Source organism: Eulemur rufifrons, chromosome 28 (assembly GCF_041146395.1).
Source record: "Eulemur rufifrons isolate Redbay chromosome 28, OSU_ERuf_1, whole genome shotgun sequence".
Taxonomy (NCBI): domain Eukaryota; kingdom Metazoa; phylum Chordata; class Mammalia; order Primates; family Lemuridae; genus Eulemur; species Eulemur rufifrons.
The window spans coordinates 18958840-18981983 of NC_091010.1; the positions used below are offsets into that span (position 1 = coordinate 18958840).

The 23144-nt window shown below is 58.8% G+C and overlaps 1 protein-coding gene across 1 annotated transcript in view; it reads left to right on the forward strand.

Moving 5' to 3' along the window:
- ZMIZ1 (zinc finger MIZ-type containing 1) overlaps positions 1-23144 on the forward strand; it is a 224983-nt gene that overhangs the window by 179782 nt on the left and 22057 nt on the right. The window contains exons 8-10 of the mRNA XM_069461150.1: positions 11498-11642; positions 21599-21713; positions 22706-22923. Of these exons, the coding sequence (XP_069317251.1) occupies positions 11498-11642; positions 21599-21713; positions 22706-22923 (478 nt within the window). The remainder of the gene's footprint in view (positions 1-11497; positions 11643-21598; positions 21714-22705; positions 22924-23144) is intronic.

Below are 23144 nucleotides of genomic sequence, written 5' to 3' on the forward strand. Positions count from 1 at the left end.
GGGGGCAGGGCAGGTACACAGAGGCTTCCTGGCCTCAATATGTGGTGGGGGCAGGGAGCTCAGGCCCATTCCTGGGGTCCTGAAAGTGGGAACTGTGACTACCCTCCCCCTCCTCGGGGCCCCTCTCCCCTCTCCAGCCACTTGCTTTGCTATCATTGCTGCCTAATTTCCCACTGAGGCGACCTGGAGCTGGCCTGCCACACACTTGGTGTGCCCGGAGGCAGGTTATCTAGCTTCTCCAAGATGGGGGGCTGTGGCTACCCCACCTCTGGGGGCTGGTGAGGATCTGGGGAATGAGGACGTGTGAGCCAGCCCCTCGCAGGGCGCAGGACACAGGACACGATGGCAGCTCCTGTGAGCTGCTGTTGGCCAACTCTGGCACGCTGGCCCACACCCCCGCCCGGGCCAGAGCAGCAAGGGGGCACCTCCAGGAAGGGGCAGTCTCTTTCTGATGAAAACACCCTCTCGAGGTTGTTGCGGGCTGTCTTTTCCATTGAACCAAGGCCCAGGTGACAGTGTGAGGTGGGCATGGAATTTTCCCAGCCTGGATTTTCCTGAAGCCCACAGAGAGGCTCAGCCAGTCTGGTGTCTCCTCTTTGGGTCCCTGCATCCTGCTCAGCCGGCCCAGCCACCGCCGGGTGAGGGATGGCCAAACCGGTTTAGGAAACAGCCCTGCTTGCTCTGAGGTCCCCCGGAGTTGAGTTCCCAGGGTGAGTTCACACGCCTTGAGACTCTGGCTCCCGGCTCCGGCCAACCCGGGCAGCCCTTGGGGAGAGGGGGTGGGGTGTGCGAGGAGCGTTTCAGGATGGAGGGACCGCCCGGGGGCCTCTCTCAGGCCGGGCTGGACCACAGGACCTGAGAAGGCACGACCTGCCCAGCACGGGGAGCAGGGCGGGCTGGGTGGGCCTGGCCGTGAGCTGTGTGCACGTCCCAGGGTCCTCCCTGCGGCGTGTGTGGACGTGGGGGCCGGCAGAGATGGGCAGATTCCCTTGCAGCCAAAGGGCCAGCAGACAATTCCTCCCCTTTTTTGGCCTTTCTAACCCCCTCAGTGATGGAGATGACAGAGCAGGGGACAGAGCACAGGGATGATCTAGCAAAGCCAGAAGCAGCTGAAACTCAAGACAGGGTGCTGCCGACCGTGCTAGGGTGACAGTGTGACTGTTCCGCAGCAGAGTGAGATTCCCCCCAAGGGAAACCTCCCTGGTTTTAGGTTCCAGGGGTCAGCTGTCAGGGCCACCAAAGTCTGACCCATAGCTCCCTAGGAAGGACGTTTCCTGTAACCAAGGACAAGGCCTAACCCCTCAGCACCCCGGCAGCTGAGGCTGCAGAATGCTCCCTGCCTGCCCAGGGTCCTACACACGTCACCTGTCTGGCCCCAGCGAATCCTCTCTGCTCCGTGGGTACAGACCTTGATAAACAGGGCACCTGGGCAAGGTGAGCTCCCTGGAGCCCGGTCCATCCACAACCCACGCTTGGTGGGGAGGGCCCCCTGCGGCTTGCCCCACGGCACCTGCAGGACTGGGAAGAGGTCATGCCCTGAGAGACTGGCTGCTGTGAGGCCAGGGCCGATCCAGGGGCCACAGACTTCCGAGGGCAGTGCTCGCCCCCTTTTACATACGGCCCAGGGAGGGGAGGAAGTTGCCTGCAGTCACACAGGAAGTTGGTAGCAGCCCCCGGGCAAGAAGCTGGGAGGCTGCGAGTCATGGGAGCAGGAGGTGGGTGGGAGGTGGGTGGGAGGTGCGGCGCTGTCTCCTGGGGACGTGTCTGCTCTCAGATGTGGTGTCACAGACTTGTGGGCTTGTGAGGGAAACCATCGTGCACCAGCGGCAGGGCTGCTGTCCTGTGGTGTGCCTGTGTTTGAATCACCCCCTCTTGGGCCTGGACTTCCCCTTTGTAAAATGCGGACAGTCACATCCTTGGCTGGCCCCCACGGGGGCTTGCGAGGCTTGAGTGAAGCAGTGGGCGCCCCGTGGTTGGGAAGACTGCAGGGTCGTCTGTGCGCTACAGACACACACGTGTGGCCCTGAGGCCACGCCACTGGTCTCCCGGGGCCAAGTGGCCACTGTTCCGGCCCTCTGTGGTCACGTGTTTCCTGTGCTGTTTCCTCCTGAAAGGAGCTGACCCGAGAGAACTGGCAGGGAGGGGCCCTTTTCCCGTTTCTGGGAGTGATACAGCAGTGGTGGGTCTACAGCGGGGGACAGGCAGGAAGCGCCCAGGGCCAGGCAGAGTAATAATTCCGTGGACAGTTCTGTTCTCAGGGTTCACAGCTCAGACCACTGGTTCTTGCTACAAGCAAAGTGGCAAGAGCAGGAATCCTGGCTCCGGTCCCCCCAGCCCACTGCTGGGCACAGTGGGGCAGGGGCTGAGCAGGGGCCGAGGCTCTGCCCGCTGCCCAGGCCTCCCCATGACTGGCCCCTTGTGTGGGCCCGGGGTAGAGAGGGCAGCTACAGAGTCTGCCCAGCCCCTGCACCCAAATGCTCCCAAGGAGGAAGGGGGTCCAGCCAGACTGGCCGCCTGGCACTGCTGGGCCTCAGAGCCGAGTCAGAAGTGAGTGGTTGTCAGGGTGAGCTCTGTGGGGGCCTGAAGTCCACCTGACGCAGAGTGTCTAGCAGGGAAGACACTGGGTATGGGTACAGTTGGGGCTACGGGAGCGCCCAACAGTGGGACAGGGGACACTTTCTGTCCAGGGAGCATCCAGGGTGAAGGGGGCGGTGCAAGTCTGGGCACTTTTAAGCATCTGTGTGATCCTCTTGGAGACGGGTGAAAGAAACTGTGTTTTATTTGAGCAATTTTATACAGCACATTGGCGGGAAGACAGAGGAGTCTCTTAATCCTAAAGGAACATGTATACAGTAACAACGAAAACAGTAACAGTTTATTCTTATATAAAGCTCTCTACATACTGGGCACTGTACCAGCATTTTCTGTTATTAGCTTGCTTAATTCTCATGATAACTTAGGAGCTGGGTAATATTCATTATCCCCATTATACAGAAGGGAATAACAGAGCACAGAGAGCTTAAGTAATTTACCCAGAGTCACACAGCTGCTACATGGCTGAACTGGGATTTGAACCCAGGCAGCCTGGCTCCAGAGCCCATGTTCTTGGCCACACTCTGCCTTCTGGAGGCAGGTGACCAGAGGCAGTCAGCATTTTATTGCTTGACAGTTTCTGGCTGGGACTCTCTGGCATGAGAGTCACCATCTCTCACGTGGTTAGAAAGCTTGGGCCCTTCGTTCATCTCGGGGCTCCTCACACCGGGCCAGTGAGCAGCAGGAGTTCCTGTTGTCATCTCCCCATTTTACAGATGAGATGAAGAAAGTAGCCCAGGCCTGTGTCCTATGCCCCCGCCCTCCTGAGCCGTCACCGCCCCTTCTTTTCTGTGCACAGGTCTGGGACCCGTGGCCCCAGGCATAGGCAGGAGACTCCACTGCCTGGGACCCCATGTTTGGGAGCTGAAGGAGGAAGGTCAGAGGGTAGGAGGGTGTGGCCTGGGCCCAGGAACAAGAGCCCTGGGTGAGATGCTGCCGACACTGGGAAACCATTAGCATGAACACCAATACCGGCCCGGGAGCGGAGGAAACCCGGGGCCAGGCTGTTTTCCTAAGTCATTTGAACTGTTGTTTTCTGTAAACTGCTTACCTTGTGTTCGCCATTACTGGTGTAGCTGTGCATGTCGTGAAACGGGTATCACATGACTCGGTTGTAGGTTTTATCTGATGACAGCAGCAATCTCTGACACACCCCTGATGGGATTCCATTCAGAGCTCTGTTCCTGAAGTCAGATTCCCACCCCCAGGGACAGGGAGCTGTGGTTGGGGAGGCGCAGGGGTGTTAAAAGCCGCAGGCACCAGGTCACAGGTATTGCCCTGATCAGCTGGGTCTCCGTGTCTGTCCTTCCCTCCGGTCTCTGCATATTGGGTTATTTCTGGCTGTGATTCATGTCAATCTGTTAGTCGTGCGTTGGCCACATAGCATGTGCTAAACGCCATGCTGGGTGCAGGGTTGCAGAAGTGAACCCCTCAAATCCCACTGTGGCCCCAGGGGCTCATGCTCTCACCATGGAACAAACGCATCGTTCCCCCCAGTGGCCCTACCCTCGACTCGTGTCTCTGTTCATTGATCTGTCTACTGGGCCCGTGTGGCCTCTGGGGACGCAGGTTGGAAAGAGGTGATCAGAATGCATTTGTGGAAAAATTCCTGACCACCTTGCGGAGGGTGGGTTGGCAGGAGGCAGGTTTGGCGACTGAGATAAACGATAGGATGTTCTTGTCATAATTCAGGGAGAACCGCGAGGTTGCAGAAGGGGATTGGGTTGGAGTAGGCAAGGAGCAAAGGGAACGGACTGCAAAGATAATAGGACTGGTGACGGTGGGTGGGGCAGGGCCCTGCAACTCCTGTGCCCACGCTTCCCTGTCGGAGAGTGGGACCACTGTCATTGGAGAGGGTCTTGTGTGGCCTTTGTAAGCTAATGGGATTGAAGCATCTGAAAATGCATCATTCGTATTTTTATTGGAATAGTGAACCCCACTTGTGTCCTCCCGGGGCTCTTCCCGCGAGGGCACAGTTTGAGGGGCCTCAGTTTTAAGATGCTACCTGGGCACCTCTGAGTGCTGCCCCATCCTGGGGTCTCCTGGGTCTCAGAAGCCACACATTCACACACAGTCTGTCTCTCTCACTCTCTCTCTCTTCCTCTGTTCCCCAGCAGCCTTTTAGCTGCGAAGGTGCTCTTTGATACTTAATATGCCTTTGTTTCTCTTTGCGAGTGGCTTCCCCAGGCTGCAGCGTGTATGACGACTCCCCTGCCGGCCCTCACATCCAGGGCTCTGTGCCCTCCTCCAGAGGCCTTTCATCCCTCCCCAGCCTCCCCCACCGCCCCCTTGCTACTCCCATCCCTTCCTGACTCCCAGCTCTTACCAGGAACGAGCACCCAGGCCTCTCGCAGTCCACGCGTCCCCACCCCCTCAGCTCCACGGGGAGCACCTCGTTCCCTGTGGCCACCACGCTGCCTCTGGTTTCCTCTGCACACAGCCTTTCCCACGTGCCAGGGTGTGCTTGTCTGCTCCCTTCGATGCTCCAACGTGGTCATTGCTGAGAAAGGCTGGTCGCTCAGCTGGTCTGGGAGTACAGCTCCACCCTTTCTTCTCCCTGGCACCCAGGCAATTCCTAAATTAGGGCCGTGCTCCTTCTGCCTCCTGCCACCTCTCCTTTGGTCAGCCCATCCTGGGCCTCCGCTCTGCTGGGAGCTGCAGGAACGGAGGCAAGTACAGGGACGTCACTGCCTTCCAAGGAGGGCATGCCAGGACGGAGCTGCCCAGGGCGCCCCACCCCACTCCTGCCTCACCCTTACGTCTCGTTTCCTTTTTCTTTCCCCTAAAGGACAGTGTCAGGGCTGCTGGCTACAGGGGGAGTTGCTGGGAAGATCTTGGGGAGCAGATGTTGGGAACTCGGTGCTTCCTGATCCTTGAGCCAGCAGGTGCATTGGTTCCCGTTTGTATTTTGGATGAGCGGCTGCAGGGTGCCTGGTGTTGATGCTGCTGTAGCTGTAGCATCCTCGGGTGCAGCTGGTGCAGAGGCCCTTAGACACATCCACTGGGTCCCATTAGTAGAAGATGCCACACATTGTCGCACACCCCACTATCTTATGTACCATTAAGAAGGAAAAATATGCTGCTAGTCTCTCGTTTGACACAGCATCGCTGTAAGAATTAAGCTGCTTGTCAGTGATCTTGGTTAAGTCCAGGGCTGGTGCAGAGCAGGAGCCTTGGTGTCCCTGTGGCTTCCTGGAGAAGCTTCAAAGACAAGTGCAGGCAACAGGAGCATGAGAGGTCAGCTGTCCCTTGTGCCCACCCCTCGGGGCTACTGCTCCTGTGGATGTGGCTGTGACTCGATCCTGGCTGCGAAGGCCAGGGCCCTAAACAGGGCCATGTGAGATGCTGGGCCTGGGTCTCGGGCTGTTCGGATCCTAAGCAACCTGCCCTCTCCCCACTCAAGGTGGCTGCTGTGGGGCCGAGAGCCCGTGGGTCTTCCACAAGGGACTCGGGGAAGCAGAAACAATGCCTTCCTTCCAGGGCCACCGGCGCCTTTCTGCTGGCTGGAGCAGAGGCGCGGCTGCCTTGGAGTGGGGAGTTGATTTGTGCTCCCTGCGTCTCAGAGTGGGACACTCTATGTCCTCCCTCTGCCCTTTGGCGGTTCAGAGGGGAGGTGGGAGGAGGGGCCTCTGCAAAGTCCGTGCTGATGAGCCAACGGCCTGGTCGTCTGCTGGGAGCTTACCAACACCCTGTACCCCACCCCTCCCCTTCGAGCTTCCAGAGCTTCGTGTCTGCCCGGGACATTTGCCTCTGCAGGGACAACGAGGCCCCACAACCATCCTGTTGGTGGCCCCTCTGCCAACCAAGGCCGACGATACTAATCGTTACGTAGCGAGCACGTGTACAGCATTGGCTGCCCGGCGCTGTTCCTGTGCTTCTCGGTGGTAACTCAGTTCACCCTGGCAACTACCCTAGGAGATGAGGAAGGTTAAGTCACTCGCTCAGGGTGTCCCGCGAGAGCAGAGACAGAGCTGAGATCAGGCCTTGCTCGGGTTGGTTCCAGTCTGTGCCTCCCCAGCCCTCCCAGGGTTATGCGACGCATTGGTGGGTGCGGGATCGTAGGGGCTGGTGTGGGTTACAGGGTCCTGAGCCCTCTGCCCTCCCCCTCAGCCCCCCCACCCCACTTTCCGGCTCCTACTCAGAAAACCCTGGGTTGATTGACAACACTGATTTACACCTCACACCCACTCTGTGAAGCAGGCAGGTCCTCTGAAACCCATTGTACAGATGGTGGAGGAAGCACCACTGAGTCTTGAAGAAGCGCAAGTGCTATAAGAAAAGAGGTGTGACACTGTGTGGTGTCCTGTGCGGCTGGCGTGTAGAGAGGTGGCCTGAGGCTCACAGATGAGAGACCATGTCCCATGTGTGAGGCGCTGTCCTGCCTGCTCCCAGCAGAGCGCAGCTGCTGTGTCCCGCCTGCTCTCCGGAGACACACACGTTGCTGACACAGACTTCACACTGACTACATGCCAGGCACTTGCACACACTTTGTAGGCGTTAGTGTCTTTAAACATAATCCTAAGGAGCACGCATTAATATTACGCCTGTTTGACAGATAAAGAAAGTGAGAGGTTAATTTGCCCAAGGTGACGTAGCTATGAAGGGCGGAACCAGGTGTCAAGCCCAGACTTTCAGGGTCCCTTGCCCTGAACCACAGGGTGGCAGCTGCCCCTTCAGGTCAGGACAGGCGAGCCCAGGCTACCGGGCAGCCGGTCGGTCCTGAGTGGTTTGGACTCAGCAGTGGGAGCCGTGCAGGGTTTTAGCGGGGCCGCTGACCTACCCACGTCACCGTGGGAACTCCAGCACACAGGAGGTGCTCTGCAGCTGTTTGTTGAATGACTATGGAGTGGCTGATCAAACGCTTTGATACCCAAGTCGCGGGAGCCTGGTCACTAGGATGTCGGTTAGGAGGGGTGGGCGAGGGCCCGATGGGTTCATTTTAGACGAGTTGCGTCGTGCGTGCATGTACACTGTGCTGCGAAGTTGGAGGAATGCTTGCAAATGTGGGTTAAGGCTCCGAGTGGGCAGTTGGGGTCTGAGGCGACCCCTCCACCGCCGGCCCAGCCCCTGGACTCCCTGCTGGCCTGAGAGCCCAGTTCCCTGGGTGCCTCTGCACCTGCCCAGCACCTGCCGGTGAGGAGGGCCCGCCTCAGGCGAGGAGGCAGTGGGGATTGCTTTAGGGGCCACCCCCGGGCACTGCACTGAGAGATGAGTGTGCAGCTGGGTCTGCCTCTTTTTCTCCTCCACGAAGGCCAGGATCCATCAGAGGTCTTTCTGGGACAGAGGGGCAGTGGGTATGGCCACAGCCATGCTGTCAGCCTCAGCAAGGGTTGGCCAAACCCGCAGGCCCCGGCCTGCCCCCTGGCCCCCTTTCTGTGGCTGAGCCTCTACTCCCAATAGCCCCCGGCTTCCTGGTCTCTGGTGGGCAGAAGGCCTCCCTATTCCGATAACCTAGATTGGGAGGACTCTGAAAACGACACATGGCAGCACCAAGGCTCCTCTCCGCACCCCTCGGCAGGCTTTGGTGTGTCTCACTGTGGACAGGCGTGGGTCTGAGTGGCATTTGCTGACAGCTGTGCTGGCGATGTGTACGTGGGGGTCCGGCCGCAGGAGCACTGGGCGGGTGAGAAGAGGCAGCCACGTGCGCTGCCCAAGGCTGTCCTGGGGCCAAGTGGGCTGTACTTGGTAGGGGGGGAAAGGGCCTCAGGACCCTAGCTGCTATTTTAATTTGGAAATTGGGGCTCTCCGTGTGAAAAGGGGGCCTTTGGGGCCAGCCCTGTTACCACCAGTGAGTGGGGCTCCCAGGACGAGAGGAGGGCTGGCCACACTGGCCACCCAGGCGGGGGGAGGGGCCCTCTTGACCTTGGCTGCGGCAAGGAGGGCTCAGGTTAGGACCGAAACAACCCTCCCATGGCGGGTACACTCTGCACACACCACACCAGGTGCGCCGGTCCCTCCCACCCCGCCCTGGGACTGCTTGTGCCCTGTCCCAAAGGCACGCAGGTCAAAGAGGCGTGCAGGCCGGACCCGCCTGATCAGAGCAGCCAGGCCCCCGGCACAGACGTGGGCGTGAAGGCCAAGATCCAGGCACATACCCAGACACCCGCCCAGCTGGTGTCAGTCTGTCCTTGCATCATACCCCGCCGGCCCCTTTCTGTCTCCTGCCCTCCTGGTTCTCTGACGGTGCCCAGACTCCCTTTCTGGCTGCAAATCGCCACGTGTTGTCATTAACCGGCGTTTGCCTCAGAACAGCTCGTGTTGGTTTGCACCATAAGGAGAACATGCAGTCCGCTGCCACGCGTGGCGCCAAGCTGGGGACTGGCAGCACGGCCTTTGTGCTCACTGTCCTCCGGGGGTCAGGCGTGGAGCCTTCCCGCCTCCCCCTCCTTTCCTTCTTGGTTGTGGGAACGTGGCCTTCGTGGCTGCCTGGTCCACATAGCGCACTTGCTCACGGCGTGCCGGACGCACAGCCAGGCCCTGCCACACAGCCAGTCTGACGTTATTGCCTTTGCAGAAACCACTCCACAAGGGCCAGGAGAATGAGGGCTGTCCTTGGGCAAGCGGGGGGTGGCCTGTGACATTGGAGGGAAGCCCTGAATCCCCCGCATGGCATGGCTGGCCCCCAGGAGGCGAGAGGGCTGGAAGGGGTGGGGCGGGCAGCAGGCGGCACCATCTGCGGCCGTCCTTTGTGCTGGCAGCCGAGCAATCCCTCCGTCGCAGCGCTCGGCGGGCCTCGTGTCTGGCGTGCAAATGAGTTTCCAGATGCCCAGTGCCCTCACACAAGAAGCGGTAACGAGGGGCCTGGGAGAAGAATGGAGCGATCCGGAAGCCCATTTCTGTTCATTCCAGCCTCCCTGAATAGGCTGCCCCCGCTCTAGCCGCGGCAGATGTGTGCTGGACACCCGCTGTAGGGGCATTGCCAGTTTCTGGGCAGACACACGCCAGGGGAGGGTCTCTTCTCTCTTGTACCCTCCTCCTCTTGAGGGTGGTGGCAACATGACCCCAGCAAGGGGCAGGATGCATCTTTTAAGACGGAGCCTTCCATGGCCCCCTCCTGGAGGGAGAAACAGGTGCCCTCTTAGGGATCACAGCCCCCGCTTGCCTCCTTGGTTGGGCATCTTGTGCCCCACACAGGCCAAGCCAGTGTAGCCAGCGGCCTTGGCACGACCTCCCAGGGCTTGGGGCTGATGGGAAACCCTGTCCAAGGTCTGGGTGGTTTGAAGTGGCAGCCCGCCCAGCCCCTCCCGATCATGCGTTTGTGTGTCTTCCCATAGTGCCAGCTGAACGCGGTGAAGGGGGTGACTCAGAAGGGGACTGAGGGGTTCCGTGTTGAATCAGAGGGCTAGGAGGCCATGGCCACCTGGGGCTCTGCCTTCTGAAGGGTTTCACCTCCGACCCCACCTTCTTTCCAGCCTAGGGCTCCCCCACTGGGGTGTGGGGCTGGGGGCAAGAGCACTATCTCTGTCTCTGTCACCTCTGGCTACGATTACTGTGAGCGAGTGACTTTGCCTGCCTGGGCCTCAGTCTGCTCTTCTGCAGAATGGGGATAACAGCAGCCGATGTCCTGGATCTCTCGGGCAGATGCGAGAAAAGAGTGTGGAAGCCTCTTGTGCCGTGTCCCTTGAAATGTGTCCCTTGAATGTGGAGGGCCCTTGAAAAGAGGCAGTGGGCTTTGCATGCAGCCAAGTGGCTGAGCCATTCTGGTTCAAAAGACCCCGGTCCACTCTGACTGGGTCAGCTACTTCCAGAACCCTCAGGTCAGCGTGGCTGAAGTCCTCACAGCACGAATTGGGCATTGGCTAAGGCATGGCCACCCTTTGTGCTTCTGCCTGTTCCCATAGCCCAGGAGGACGGCAGGGCAAGAGGCATGACTCCTTTTTATCTCCAAGCAAACTGAGGCCCAGAGAGGGTGTCTGAGCTTCTTGAGTCACACAGCAACATGGTGACTGAGCCCAGCCTTCCCTACTCCCCCTCAAACCTCGGTTGCATCATACACTTTGGAAGGACTGGCCAGCCCAGAGCCCAGGCCGAGACACGCTGACCTTGAGGGTGCTTTTGGCCCCTGGTGGCCACATGAGGACAGTGAGAGATGAAAGAAATGGTACTTTGCCCAATACCCAGTTCATTCAGCTTTCTAAGCCCAACTGTGGATGCTCTTCCACGTTCCCGCATTTGGTGCCGCTGGAGGGCTCCCTCCTACCCCCCACCCCTCACAGCCCTCTGGACGTCTTTTGTCCTCCAGGCATTTGCACAGAGCAGTGCAGGGAATATCCATGGGTGTGACATGAAGGTGTGTGCTGTGCATGTGTGTTCAGCGGGGCGGTTTCTGGGTTGGAGTTTCAGGGAGAGCCCTGCAGACACCCCTGGGATTGCCAACAGGCCCCAGGAAGGCTATGGATCTCATCCAAACCTTGCAATTTTTGAGCCCACCCATGGGGAGACGCCACACAGTGCTGACTGTTCACAGTTTGAGAGAGAGAGCTTCACCGAGGGGTCTCGGGTGGCAGGCGGCTCCTCGCCACGCCTGACTCAAGGTCTGTGTCAGGCCCCCCTCGCCCCTGCAGTTTCCCCTTGGCACTGTCTCCGCCACCCCTTGCATCATCTGGAGTCTCTCTCTTGCTACCTCTGACCTGCACCTCCCAGCGTGGTAGCCATTAAAATGGGCTCTTTTCTGATCTGCTCCTAGCAACAACGGAAGCTTTCACTCCTTCAGGGCTGTTGGTCCCATTTTATAGTTGAGAACACCGAGGCCTCCTGAGAAGGCTTAGTGAGTCTACTTGTGCCACACGAATCCGGGAGCAAAGCTAGTGTCGATAGCACCAAGTCCGGGGAGGGGGGCTGGGGGCCCACGTGTGGCAGGGTGTGGCAGCCGAGGTGCCACTGACCGTCCTGTGTCTCCTTGCAGCCCTGCTGTCCTCCTGGTGCGAGGAGCTTGGCCGCCTGCTGCTGCTCCGACATCAGAAGAGCCGCCAGAGCGACCCCCCTGGGAAACTCCCCATGCAGCCGCCCCTCAACTCCATGAGCTCCATGAAACCCCCTCTGTCGCACAGGTGAGCGAGGGGTGGGCTGGGCTGAGGGGGGGAGCGTCTACACAGCGGTGAGCATATTACATTTTCTAAGATGCAGTGTTTGAAATCCTCGAGGGTGAGCGCCGGTTCTCTCTCTCGTCACTCAGAGGTTGAGAGCGCTGGGTTTGCCCAACCTGCCAGCTTTGTTGCTTCAGTGGGGGCTGTTTCTTCTTCAGGTTCTAGGCTTCTGTAGAAAGTTGGAAATCCTGAACTCAGGGCGTTCTCTCTTTTCTGAGCAGGGTCTTGGACAAACCCAGAAAAATCGGGGGCTGAGAGGGTCTCAGGAAGGCCACGGGGCTGGTGGTCCCACCCTGAGATGGGGACAGAGCCAGCCCGGGCCGACCACACTGGAGCCCCATGAGGCTGGACCGGGCCCATCATAGGCCTGGAGTCGCAGGCAGGGATGGGCAGAATGGGCGTGCTGGAGGCTGCCAGGCACCGAGGAATTGTGCAGCCCGCCCCTCGCCAGCCTCAGGAGGAGCACGTGGTCAGGACTGGCAATTCCCCCAGTTAATTATCTCGCACGTCCCTCGCAGAGCTGGGGATGCTCTCTCCGAGCGCTCTGCAGGCTGACCCTGGAACAACAGGGCCTGTCACGCTGTCTGCTCTCGCTGTGTGTGTCCCCGCTAATGACCAGGAGGGGCATTTGCAGTCAGAGCTCAGCTCTCATTATCCAGCCCGACCGAGGGACCCGCAGCCCAGAGCACGCTGCAGGCAGACCTGGGTCACACCATCGAGGCACTGCCGAGAACTCGGGTGTCAGCCGCACTTTATAAATCGAATTAGAGGCTTGTTGACTCTCAGAGCCAGAAAGGACCTTAGCACTCATCACATCCAGTGCCCTACCTGTGCGGGATCGCCCCTGACATGTGGTTGCCCGCCTCAGTCGGAGGTGCTTTGTTCCGTAGCAAGCCCCCCAGCACCCAGGGCGTTGCCTCTCTGGACCCCGGGTCTGGCTGCCGACAGCTCCGAGCCTCTGTGCTGTGGCAGTGTTTCTCCGTGGGGCTGGCTTTTGCACAGGGTAATTTTTCATGGTGCAGGACTTTGTAGGGCATTTAGCGTCTCTGTCCCTGCCTGCTTGACTCTTATGACTGCCTGCTTCCCCTCGAGCATTGCAACAGCACAAGCCCGCCACACGTTCGAGGGAGGCATCACTCTTGGTTAAGAACCACTGCTCTAGAGAGACAAAGCCTAGAAGACCTTCTCCTACCTTCCACCCCTTGTTCCTGGTTTGACTGAAAGCCACAGATCAGCTCATCTGAACCCAGCCGCCGAGCAGAGGGCGTGGTTGAATTTGACCTCAGCAGCATACTTTGCAGCTGCCCTTGTGAAGCGTTAACGTATGAATTCTGGCCCAGCTGTCTGTCCCTCCAGCATCATCCTGCCTCTCATCATCCCACGTCTGAGCTTCCCAGCTTTGTCTCCGAGTACTTCAGTAAAGGTGCTGATGCCAGGACAGAGCCCTGCAGCTCCCCACTAGAGACCTGCTTGATGGTGATCATTCAAGCCGCAGAGCACCACAGATTTGGTCCATGGCCAGCCCTTTGCTAGGTCTTCGAGGAGTTGAGCTAAGGCATGAGATTGTTCAGTCCTGGGGCTAAACAGAGATGAGGAGTGTCTGTGCTTGGGAGCCGGCCGATCAGAGCAGGGTTAGGGTTAGTGGACAGGCAGCCTGGGCCTTGGGGTTCCAAAGGAGGAAGACAGGCAGGGCTGACTGTTGGGGGCTGCCCAGAGGATAAGGGACCTTGACCTTGAAGTACTGGGGCTGAGAGTGGGCAGGTGCATTCTATGAATTCAAACTGGCTTTCCAAGAAATGGTGGGGGCTGAAGAGCCGCTGGCCAGCACCACCGTGGCTTCAGCTCCTGTAAGTGCAGCAGTGTGACAGAGAATGCAAAGCAGGTGGTCTGACAGCTTGAGGACCAGTCTGGCATTTTCTGTTTGGGCCTCAGGTGGCCTGTCAGAGAAAGGAGGCCGTGTGGGCCGGAAGACTTGCTGAGTGTTGATAGCTGACCTTGTTCAGCGGAACAGGGCGTCTGCGAGAGAGCGGTGAGGTGGTGGGCCTTCTGGGCTGTACCCTCGGCTCTCATGGAAGGGAGACTGGGCCCAGAGTGGGAATGTGACTTGCCCAAGAACACACAGCCAGCAGGGGCAGAACAGGTTAAACTGTGCACCCCGCTCTGCTGCCAGTCGACTGGTCCTTCCAGGGTGACGCGGTGTTATCTGGGTGTTAACCTGATTTGGAGGATTTTTCTGGAAGAGGGTCATCTACTGTCTGATCCACTCACCCTGTTTCCTGTTTTCTAGTGGGGCAGCTGGACGTGAAAGTGGCGTCATCAGTTGAACGAGGCCAGAGCCCAAATCTCCCCAAGCCCAGGGCTGTTCTGAGGACACATTGTAGTCGGGTGATTAAAAGTTGGCCGGTGTCTGCTTGTAACTTTTATGAATTTCCCAAGGGAAAAATCCCTCATTTCCAGGGAAACTCCAAAGGGGTCTCTCACCTTGTAAGTCCCTAATGTAATTTCCCAAACTAGAAGGAAAGAAAATGGAAAAGAAAGGCAAGAACTTTCACAATTAGTTTTCCATCCATCATCCTCAACAATCTCAGTGAATGACTTGGAGGAAAGAAGCTCCGGTTGCCCTTTCACTGACGAGACGCTGGTCCAGAGGCGAGCTCGGGTACACCGGGGTATTCGGGATTTGCTGCTCCGGCTGGTTGAAGGCTCGGGGTCCTTGTTGAAGGCCCCGAGGACCAGAGAAGGGGAGAGGAGAAGGGAGCCGGGGAGCCCAGCAGCTTGAAGCCTGCCCCACCCCCAGAGACAGCAGGTGCCTGGAGCATCCCTGGTGACTGTGGTATTTCTGTAGCTCGGGTGTCACAGTCACGTCCACTGCAGGCTACAGAGGTTTGGTGCCACAGCACGAGGCTGTGAGTCAGGGCCTGAGTTCTTCCACCCACAGGCTGTGCCGCCAGGCAAGGCCCTTGACCTCTCTGAGCCTCGTGGTTCCCTGCCAGTGGGGGATGTGGAATGTCAGGAAAGGGTCAGGCTGCTGTAGCCCCCGAGGCCGTTTTTGAAGGTGAGGGTGGTGAGGAGGAATGTTAATTATCCAGTCTGTGAAGGTCTTTAGACTCTGAGTCTCCCTGTTTTGTCCTCACCGCTGGCCGCAAGTGGCACTGCCCTCTGTACTCACAGGTGGCCAGAGTGCTATGCAAGGGAGGGGAGGCCAGAGAAGCCGGGCGAGGCCCCAGGCCAGTGGCTGAGCAGTAGGACACCTTCCAAGTCCCTGCAGTGACCTAGAGTTGATGCCAATGAAGTATTTTTGCCTTCTCTCCCAGATTTTTAATGAGTGGTTAAAAAAGCCATTTGTGATTAGCACATTGTCCATATGCAAATGAGTGTTGCAAAGGTAATTAAGGGCCTAATAAATCTTGTTTATGCTGTTAATTTGATTACAATCAAAGCCAGTAGAGCTGGGGAAGTCTCCAAGATCAGAGGTGCCATCCTTCCTCTTCTAGGTGTGGGATTTGCGGCCCCGAGAGGAGAGGCTCCCCTGTGGGAGAGACCCCTGTGTCCTGGGTATAGCAGGTGGGCTGTAGGCCCTGGAACCAGGGTGCCAGGCCTCGAGTTTCAGCTCTGCCGTCCTCTCCCTGGGTAACTTTGGGCATTTATTTCCCTTGTTCATGCCTCAGTTTCCTCATCTGCAGAAGGAGACTGGCAGCAGTGGCAGGATGTCCATGCTTGTCACCGAGCCTGGCACACTGGAAGTCCCTCGAACCAGTCATTATTCCCCAGCGCTCAGCTGGGTGCCGGCAGACTCTGGGTGCTCATTCGTAGTCAACGGACACGGGGCCGATCGGAGCCCACCCCCAGTCTTCTCCCTTCCTTGGTCACGTCACATCACGCCATCTTCACAGCTGTCACTTCAGCTCTTTTTTGCATAGCTGTACCAGGGCTCGGTTTGTGGTAGGCCCTTCTTGGCCCCAGAAAAATTTTAAGATAAACAAGCAATGAAAGAGAGAATCGAAAGACCCGTAAATCCCTGCTCCATCAGTTCCAGATGGCCAAGACGCAGGGATCTTTTCCTTCTCTCCTTCCTATTGAAAAATTTTAACACCCTCTAATACGCAGTTCGCTGTACAAGTTCTAAGTTTCACTGCAGGGAGGGAGGAAGTAGGCCCCAGCCGTCGTGATGATGGAGAATGCTGTTGATGGTTCCCCTAAATTAAAGAGGGTGGGAGCTTCGGCTGCTCACTGGCTTAGCGTTTCATGGGTGGTCACGCCACAGCCGTGCACAGTGACAGGACCAGTGCAGCCGGATCAGGGAAATTAATTAGGATCTGACAATAGCCTTAATAGGAATTGGTATTTCTCTCAAATAAAGCAGCTGCTAGAAGTGCTAGAGAAGAAATAATGCAGCCCTCCCCCCACTCTTCCTTCCATGAACGTCTGTGTAGATCTGCCCTGGGGGATTGCCCAGGAGCCAGGAGTGATCCCTCCCTCACCCAACCTCGATCAGTGCCCATGGAGCTGGTACAGGGACGTGTAAACCGTCCTCTGTGACAGCACTGTGACGAGTTCTACAAAATATATGAAGAAAGTGCTGAGGGCATAGAGGAAAATGCCCTTGATTCTGCTTAGGAGACTCATAAAAGGGAGCGTGCAGGCTGGGCTTTGAAGCATAGGTAAGAGTTCACTAGAGAAGGCAAAGCAGAAGAAAACTGAGGAAAGCCTCATAGGTTTGGAAAACACATTCCTCTAGCTGACAGGCGGGAATGATAACGGCTCCTCCCGTCACTAACATAGTTATAAAACTGCTCGGCACCTTCATCAGTCAAGTGTATGCGGTACTGACACCATGGGTGGGCTGCAGAATTGGAAAGAAGGGTACAAGCACAGTTGAGCAGGGTCCCTCTATCAGGCACTGTGCTAAACTGTACCTGTATTCTCATGTTTTACCCTAAAAGAGTGTTAGTCCCACTTTACAGATGAGAAAGTTGAGGCTGACTTCAAGTAACACGTTCAAGGTCACAGAAATCGTCAGTGGCAGAACCAGGGTTTGGCCCCAAAGAGTCTAACTCCAGAGCCCACCCCCATAGGTCACCTCTCTCCTGCAAAGCTTCCCTCTGTCCTTTGAATATCAGCCTCAAAGAGAAGTCCCTGGATCTTTGCCAACATACCAAGTCCAGGCTAAAGCAGACAATTCAGTGTACCAAGTGTTTTTCCTGGAACGCTATTTGGATGTTCTCTGCCGCCAGCCTTTGAGGCCCAGCTTTGTGTCTCCTCTATCTGTTCGTGCCGGCGACTTCCCTGAGAATCCCCAGGAAGACGTAGCCCCTCTCAGAACTCTCACGGACTTGTACGTGACCTTCGGAGCACCCGCGCCCTGACGTGGCTGCCATTTCCGTGCAGGGAGCACTGCCCTGCTGGATCCTAAGTTCCTGAGACTCACACCTGATGTGGCCCGGTGACCTGGCGGCCTCGTCCTTGATGAGCTCTGCTACCGCTGTGAGTCCCGGCTCCTGAGAGGGGCATCTGTCAAGGCCGCCCAGCAGGGCTTTGATGAGTTCTTTTTTTTTTTTTTGTGAGACAGAGTCTCACTCTGTTGCCCAGGCTAGCATGAGTGCCGTGGCGTCAGCCTAGCTCACAGCAACCTCAAACTCCTGGGCTCAAGCAATCCTCCTGCCTCAGCCTCCTGAGTAGCTGGGACTACAGGCATGCGCCACCATGCCCGGAATTTTTTCTATATATATATTTAGCTGTCTATATAATTTCTTCCTATTTTTAGTAGAGATGGGGTCTCGCTCTTGCTCAGGCTGGTCTCGAACTCCTGAGCTCAAACGATCCGCCCACCTCGGCCTCCCAGAGTGCTAGGATTACAGGCGTGAGCCACCACACCCGGCCTGATGAGTTCTTAGTTCACTGATTCCTTGTATCTGGAAGCCACATGGTAAATCCTAACAATAACAATAGCAGCCAGCAGTTTCAGGGTGCCCCCGGTGTGCTGGACACTGTTCCTTGTGCCTTATATGTGTTAGGCCCTTGCACTTAATCCTCACGACAGTGTTCCCGGGAGGAGCTATAATCATTCCCCGGTTTACAGATAAGGCAGAGTGACAGTGGGTTCATCACTTCCCTCTTGTCCCTGTCTCCCTCGCCGGGCCCTGTGTCTGTGGTTACAGGCGACTGTCGGTCACCCCTCAGGCTCAGCGAATGGACCCTCTCGTTCATTCCCGGCATCCCTCCGAGGGTGAGCGCAGAGAAGTGGTGGTCTCCCCGGCACTTGCTTTTGTTTAGCAAAGGCTTCCGAAGCCCTGCAGGTGTGTGAAGGCATCATGCCAGGCATGGGGAGCCCAGGAATTCAAGGGGATGGCTCCTGGTGCAGAAGAAGAAAGGCAGCGGACTGTCACTTGTGCCCGGGAACATGAGGAGCCAGTGGGGCGCGGTCCAACATGCAGCGTCTCCCCAGAGTAGAAGACCGTGGGCTGAGACTGGACAGGATGAACGGCCTTTTCCGGGTGGGACAGGGCTTCCCAGACTGAGAAGAGGTGCAGCGCTGGGTGCTCAGCAGCCGCCGTGTTGGGAAGTGCTTGGCAGGCTGAACGTCGGCTGCTGAGATCCAAGTGGCTTCTGGCCTTGGTGCCTCTGTGGGTGGAACAGGATTGTGGGGGCAGTTTGGGCTGGACGGGACCGTGGCCACGCCGGGTTAGAGACGTTCAGAGTGGGGCAGAATTACTGAGACACGCCGGGCACCTCTGACTGGCAGAGGGTGTCTGCAGGTGACACTGTGCTTATCAGGGGAGAAGAAGGGGTCTCAGGGCACCTGCCAGGCCCTCCTTCCGCCTCAGCCAGGCCTTGCGTCCCTGGGAGCAGCCGGGAGGCTGGCTTGTCCTTGACATCCGGTGGTGTCTGAGTCCAGGCAGAGGTGTGGCGTCGGCAGAGCGGCCGCGGGGGGCCTGCGGGGGCGAAAGCCTTCGCTGTGACAGCGGGAGCTGTCTCCCCCAGAACGAGATGAGTCACAGCCGCGTCGGTGCGGCTGCCACTTCTGCTTCTGCAGCAGGTGCGTGTGCAGGCAAGCACGTCCTGAGCCCGCCCCTACACGCGGGCGCCCGTCCCTCCCCCGGTGTGTGCAGCAGTATGCCAGCCGGGCCCTGTGTGCGTGTGCACATACGTGTCCCCCATGTGCCCCTGTGCGTCTTCGCTCTGGGGCAGTGAACCTTCCAGGCAGAAGGTGGGCTGCCCAGTTTGGGAACATTGGTTAAGTTTGCTTCTCACCGAGTTTGGGGTGGAGGGGGCAAAACAGGAAGGAGCCGGTTTCCGCCCACAGGGCCCACCCACGGAGCTGCAGGGCAGTTGGGAGCTTGTTTGTGGGCCTGTGCAGTGTCCACAGTGAGCCAGGGCCTCCCCGGCGGAGGTGGTAAGGCAGCAGCTGCCGGCTCCCAGGGGTGTCCCGGGGGGCGGGGTTTACTTCCTGAGCCTGGCCAGCCGTGTTCTGAAAGGACAGGGACCCCTGTCTAATCTGACATTGGCCTGGAGAGTTGGTGGGAACTTTGGGGGAGGACCCCTGGGGAGAGAAGAGACTCGGGCTTGTGTTTTGTTAAGTTGCAGGGGGTCCTGTGTTTGTCCAGCACACCTAGGACGTGGGTCTTGCAGGACAGCGGGGGTCCGTGGGTCTCCTCGTTGTTTTTTAAAGTGGTGGCCTGCCAGGCCTCCCTGCAAGACTCTGGTGTGCCAGCCGCAGGGCCAGGTGGTGCTGAGGGTCCCCAGCGACCTCCTGGGAGAGCAGAGGTGGCACTGCCCGCTCCCTCTGGGCTCCCGGTCCCCAGTCTGCCACCTCAGGAACAGAATCTGCCACTGTCACCTTTGGCCCACGCATCTGGGTCTCACCCCTTTCCACAGGCCACTGGCTCTCATCTTGTCCGCCCGCTAAGTGCCCTGACTAGCTCCTCCTGTAATTCTAGTCCTGCTGCTTCCCCCAGAAGTCATGAGTCACCTCAAGTCTGTGTCACGTCCCCGTTGAGAAAGCCTCTTTTCCCCCTCCCACTGGTTCAATGTCATCACTCACTGAGGTTCTGTGACCTGCAGTTGGAAAACACTGAGCGTAGAGTGGGGGAATCATTTTTACGCCCATTTTACAGATGAGGAGACGGGAGTGCAGAAACCTGCACCAGGGCCCTGAGCACAAAGCCTGTGCTATCAGGGAGGTTCTGTGCTAGTGCGGATGCACAATGATCAAATAAATACATAATTATGACGGTGGTGGAGTGCTGTGAAAAAAATTCCAAAGCCAGGGTGTGGGGAAAAGGAAATGTGGGGTGGGGGTTGCTCCTTTTACCAGGATGGTGGGGCGGCCCCTCCGACGACCTGCACAGGGACAGGAAGGAAGCCAGGGGTCAGCGGGCAGAGAGATCTCAGGGTGACGACATCCAGGCTGGGAGAAGCAATGTGAGCAGACAGTGACAGGCTCCTGCCCTCCAGCTGGTCGCCTCTGCAGGAGCCTGTCTGACAAGACCAACACTGCCAAGGGCTCAGCCGAGTGAGGCACGGGACACAGACTCGGCCGCCCTGGCTGCCCTCTGCCTGCTGGTCACACAGGGCTCCATCTCCCACCTGGACATCCTCGCCTGTGGGCCGGGCTCTTTGCACCCCACTCGCGTGCTTAGAGCTGGAGCAGCCCATTGGCCGGGGCACAAGTCCTCCAGGTGTGAGTGAGATGAGAGCCTTTGTCTTCGCTGTCGGCTGTGACTAAGGCTCCAGCCAGCCAGAGACACGAGGTGCCTTCCTCCAGATCCCCTTCCCCCAGCGCACACACGCCCATGGTCCCCGACAGTGCTGCGTTGCAGGCTTCGCCCCCGGTGGGATGCCCTGGTAGATGGAGGCAGTGCCACAGATGTGGGCGCTTTGCTTTTCTGCTCTCCCTGGGGTCTGCGTCCGGGATTTGGTGACCCTTGGTGAAGGGGTAGTGCTGGAGAGCCAGTGCAGGCTCTGGGGGGAGAAGCAGCCTCAGCCCCGCACTCCTGGGCGCTGGCATCCCGGCAAGGCTTCACGCCATGAGCCCGCCTGCCCCTCTCAAGCTCGTGCCCTTCTCCTCTCGCCAGGACCCCTGGCACCCAGTCCCCTGCACCATGGCAGTTAGTAGGGAGGTGTCACTGGACACGCACTGTAGGCCAAGGGCAGCGTGTTGGGCCCAAGGTTAAGTCCTTGCTTCTGACGTGTTGGGGCTCCTCAGGGAGACGTCCCCAAGCAAGGTGGGAACTGCCTGGCCCAGTGAGGGGGTGGCGGAGGGGAGGCAGTGTTCAGGGGGCCACTCCGAGGGAGGACAGAGCCGAGGTGGAAGGCAGGGAGGTGGGGACAGTGGCTAAACCGTTCTTACGTGGGCGTTCGGACTTTGCCTTGTGAGCACTGGAAGCCGCTGAAGGTCTTTGATTGTGCCGAGTGTCTCAGGGGTTGGGGGGAGATTAGCTCCATGGGGATGTGCCCGAGAGAGCCGGGTGGGCCAGGTCCTGTTGGCAAGGGAGGAAGGGCGACGCTGGGAAGACTGCCTTCCAAAGGCACGTCGGCAGGGCTCAGTGGCCCACCACCACGGCGGGGCAGGAGGCGGGGGGATCCCCTCACATGGAGTCAGAGCCCGGGTGAAAGAGGAGGTTGGATCGAGCCTCAGGATCGAGCCTCAGGTCACACTGCCTCCTCCTCCTTGCGTGGCCTGGGGACTTTGGGCTGAGGTGAGACAGACGGCTGTGGAGGTGGCTCCCTGCAGTGATAGGGGAGAGGTGGTCACTTCTGCACAGCCTGTCACCATGCCAGACACAGGTGTTCTGCCTCGGGCACCGCAACAGGCCAGGGGTCCAGGCCCGGCTGGGAGCTGCAGTAGCCTGGTGGGGTGACAGACACAGCCCCGGCTGCCCACCGGCCCCTGAGCCTCTCCCCTCTGTCTCCCTCTGCAGTGATGGGTCGTTCCCCTATGACTCTGTCCCTTGGCAGCAGAACACCAACCAGCCTCCCGGCTCCCTCTCCGTGGTCACCACGGTTTGGGGAGTGACCAACACATCCCAGAGCCAGGTAAGAGCCTGTCCTGCCCCAGCCACAGCTCCTTCCAGACGGGAGTGTCCCTTGACCCCTGAGGCCCTCGGGTTACCCAGCTGGGAAGACCAGCTTCCGGGGCACACTCAGCTGCGGACATGCGTCCACCCCAGAAAGGGTCCACACCCACTTCAGGAGGGCAGCACTGAGCCCCTGCCCACTGTCCCCATCCTAGGGCCTTTCTTGGGGAATGGCGTTCATCGCACAGTCAGCAAGGGGTTCTTCCCTAGTGCATGCAGACTCTGGTTGGAAAAACAGGAAAACTTCCTGTGTGTGTTACTGGCCTCAGGGCTCCAAAGTCTGAGGTCTCTGACCCTGCGTTGCCTGGGTTAGATCTCAGCAAAATGTTGTGCCTTAATCCTGTGACAGACCCCCAGCCAGCCGCCTAGTCAAGCCTGCCTCCCTGCCATTCCTCCCTCTTTCCTCCAGTCCTCCTCTGCCGTAACTGAGGGTCTCCCACCAGCCCAGCCTCGGCAGTGGCCATGTGGGGGCTCAGGGCTGGCTGCTGCCCTGGAGGGAACTGCTGGGCTTACCTGAGGTCCCAGGCCCCAGGGCCTCTTGGCCAGGACACTGCTGCCCTCCAGAGCAGCAAGTCGGGCTTCTCCTGGCCCTCACAGAGCAGCAGCCCAGGGCCGTGGGTGGCCTGACCGTCTGGCACCCAGGCCCCTGTGTGGGCTGGGAGGCTGAGTAGCCCGGTGCTTTCCCACCGGCCACCGCACACAGGAGCAGCCTCTCCCTCCGTAGCCGAGGCTGCCCAGGCCCCAGGGGCACTTGAGCTGCCTTTGGGAACCTTGGTCCTGTGCTCTCACCTCCCTCCATCATAAGGAAGGTTCTCGTGCCCGTCCCTGCCTGCTTCCCAGGCCTGCCCCTTCTAATCACCTGCACTCTAGACCGGTTAATGCCACCCTCATTCTCCTCTCCATGCCCCTTGGGGTACCAGCTTGGGTGACAGCTACTCTCTCTGCCCACAGGTTCTCGGGAACCCTATGGCCAATGCCAACAACCCCATGAATCCAGGCGGCAACCCCATGGCGTCGGGCATGACCACCAGCAACCCCGGCCTCAACTCCCCGCAGTTTGCTGGGCAGCAGCAGCAGTTCTCGGCCAAGGCCGGCCCCGCCCAGCCCTACATCCAGCAGAGCATGTACGGCCGGCCCAACTACCCCGGCAGCGGGGGCTTCGGGGCCAGGTGAGTGGGGCTGGCCCGGGCAGCAGCCTTCAGCCCCACCCTTCTCCCTCCATCCAGGAGTAGGTCCCACTTAAATCCCAGCTCCGTGCTTCTTGGCCTGAGACTGTGGGCGAGCCCTGTCACTTGGCTTATCCTCAGTTGGTTGTCCCATGCATTGAAGGGGCACAGTCATCCCCAGCTCTTGGGGCTGGCCTGCAGGTGCTGCAGCAGCTGGGCCTGTT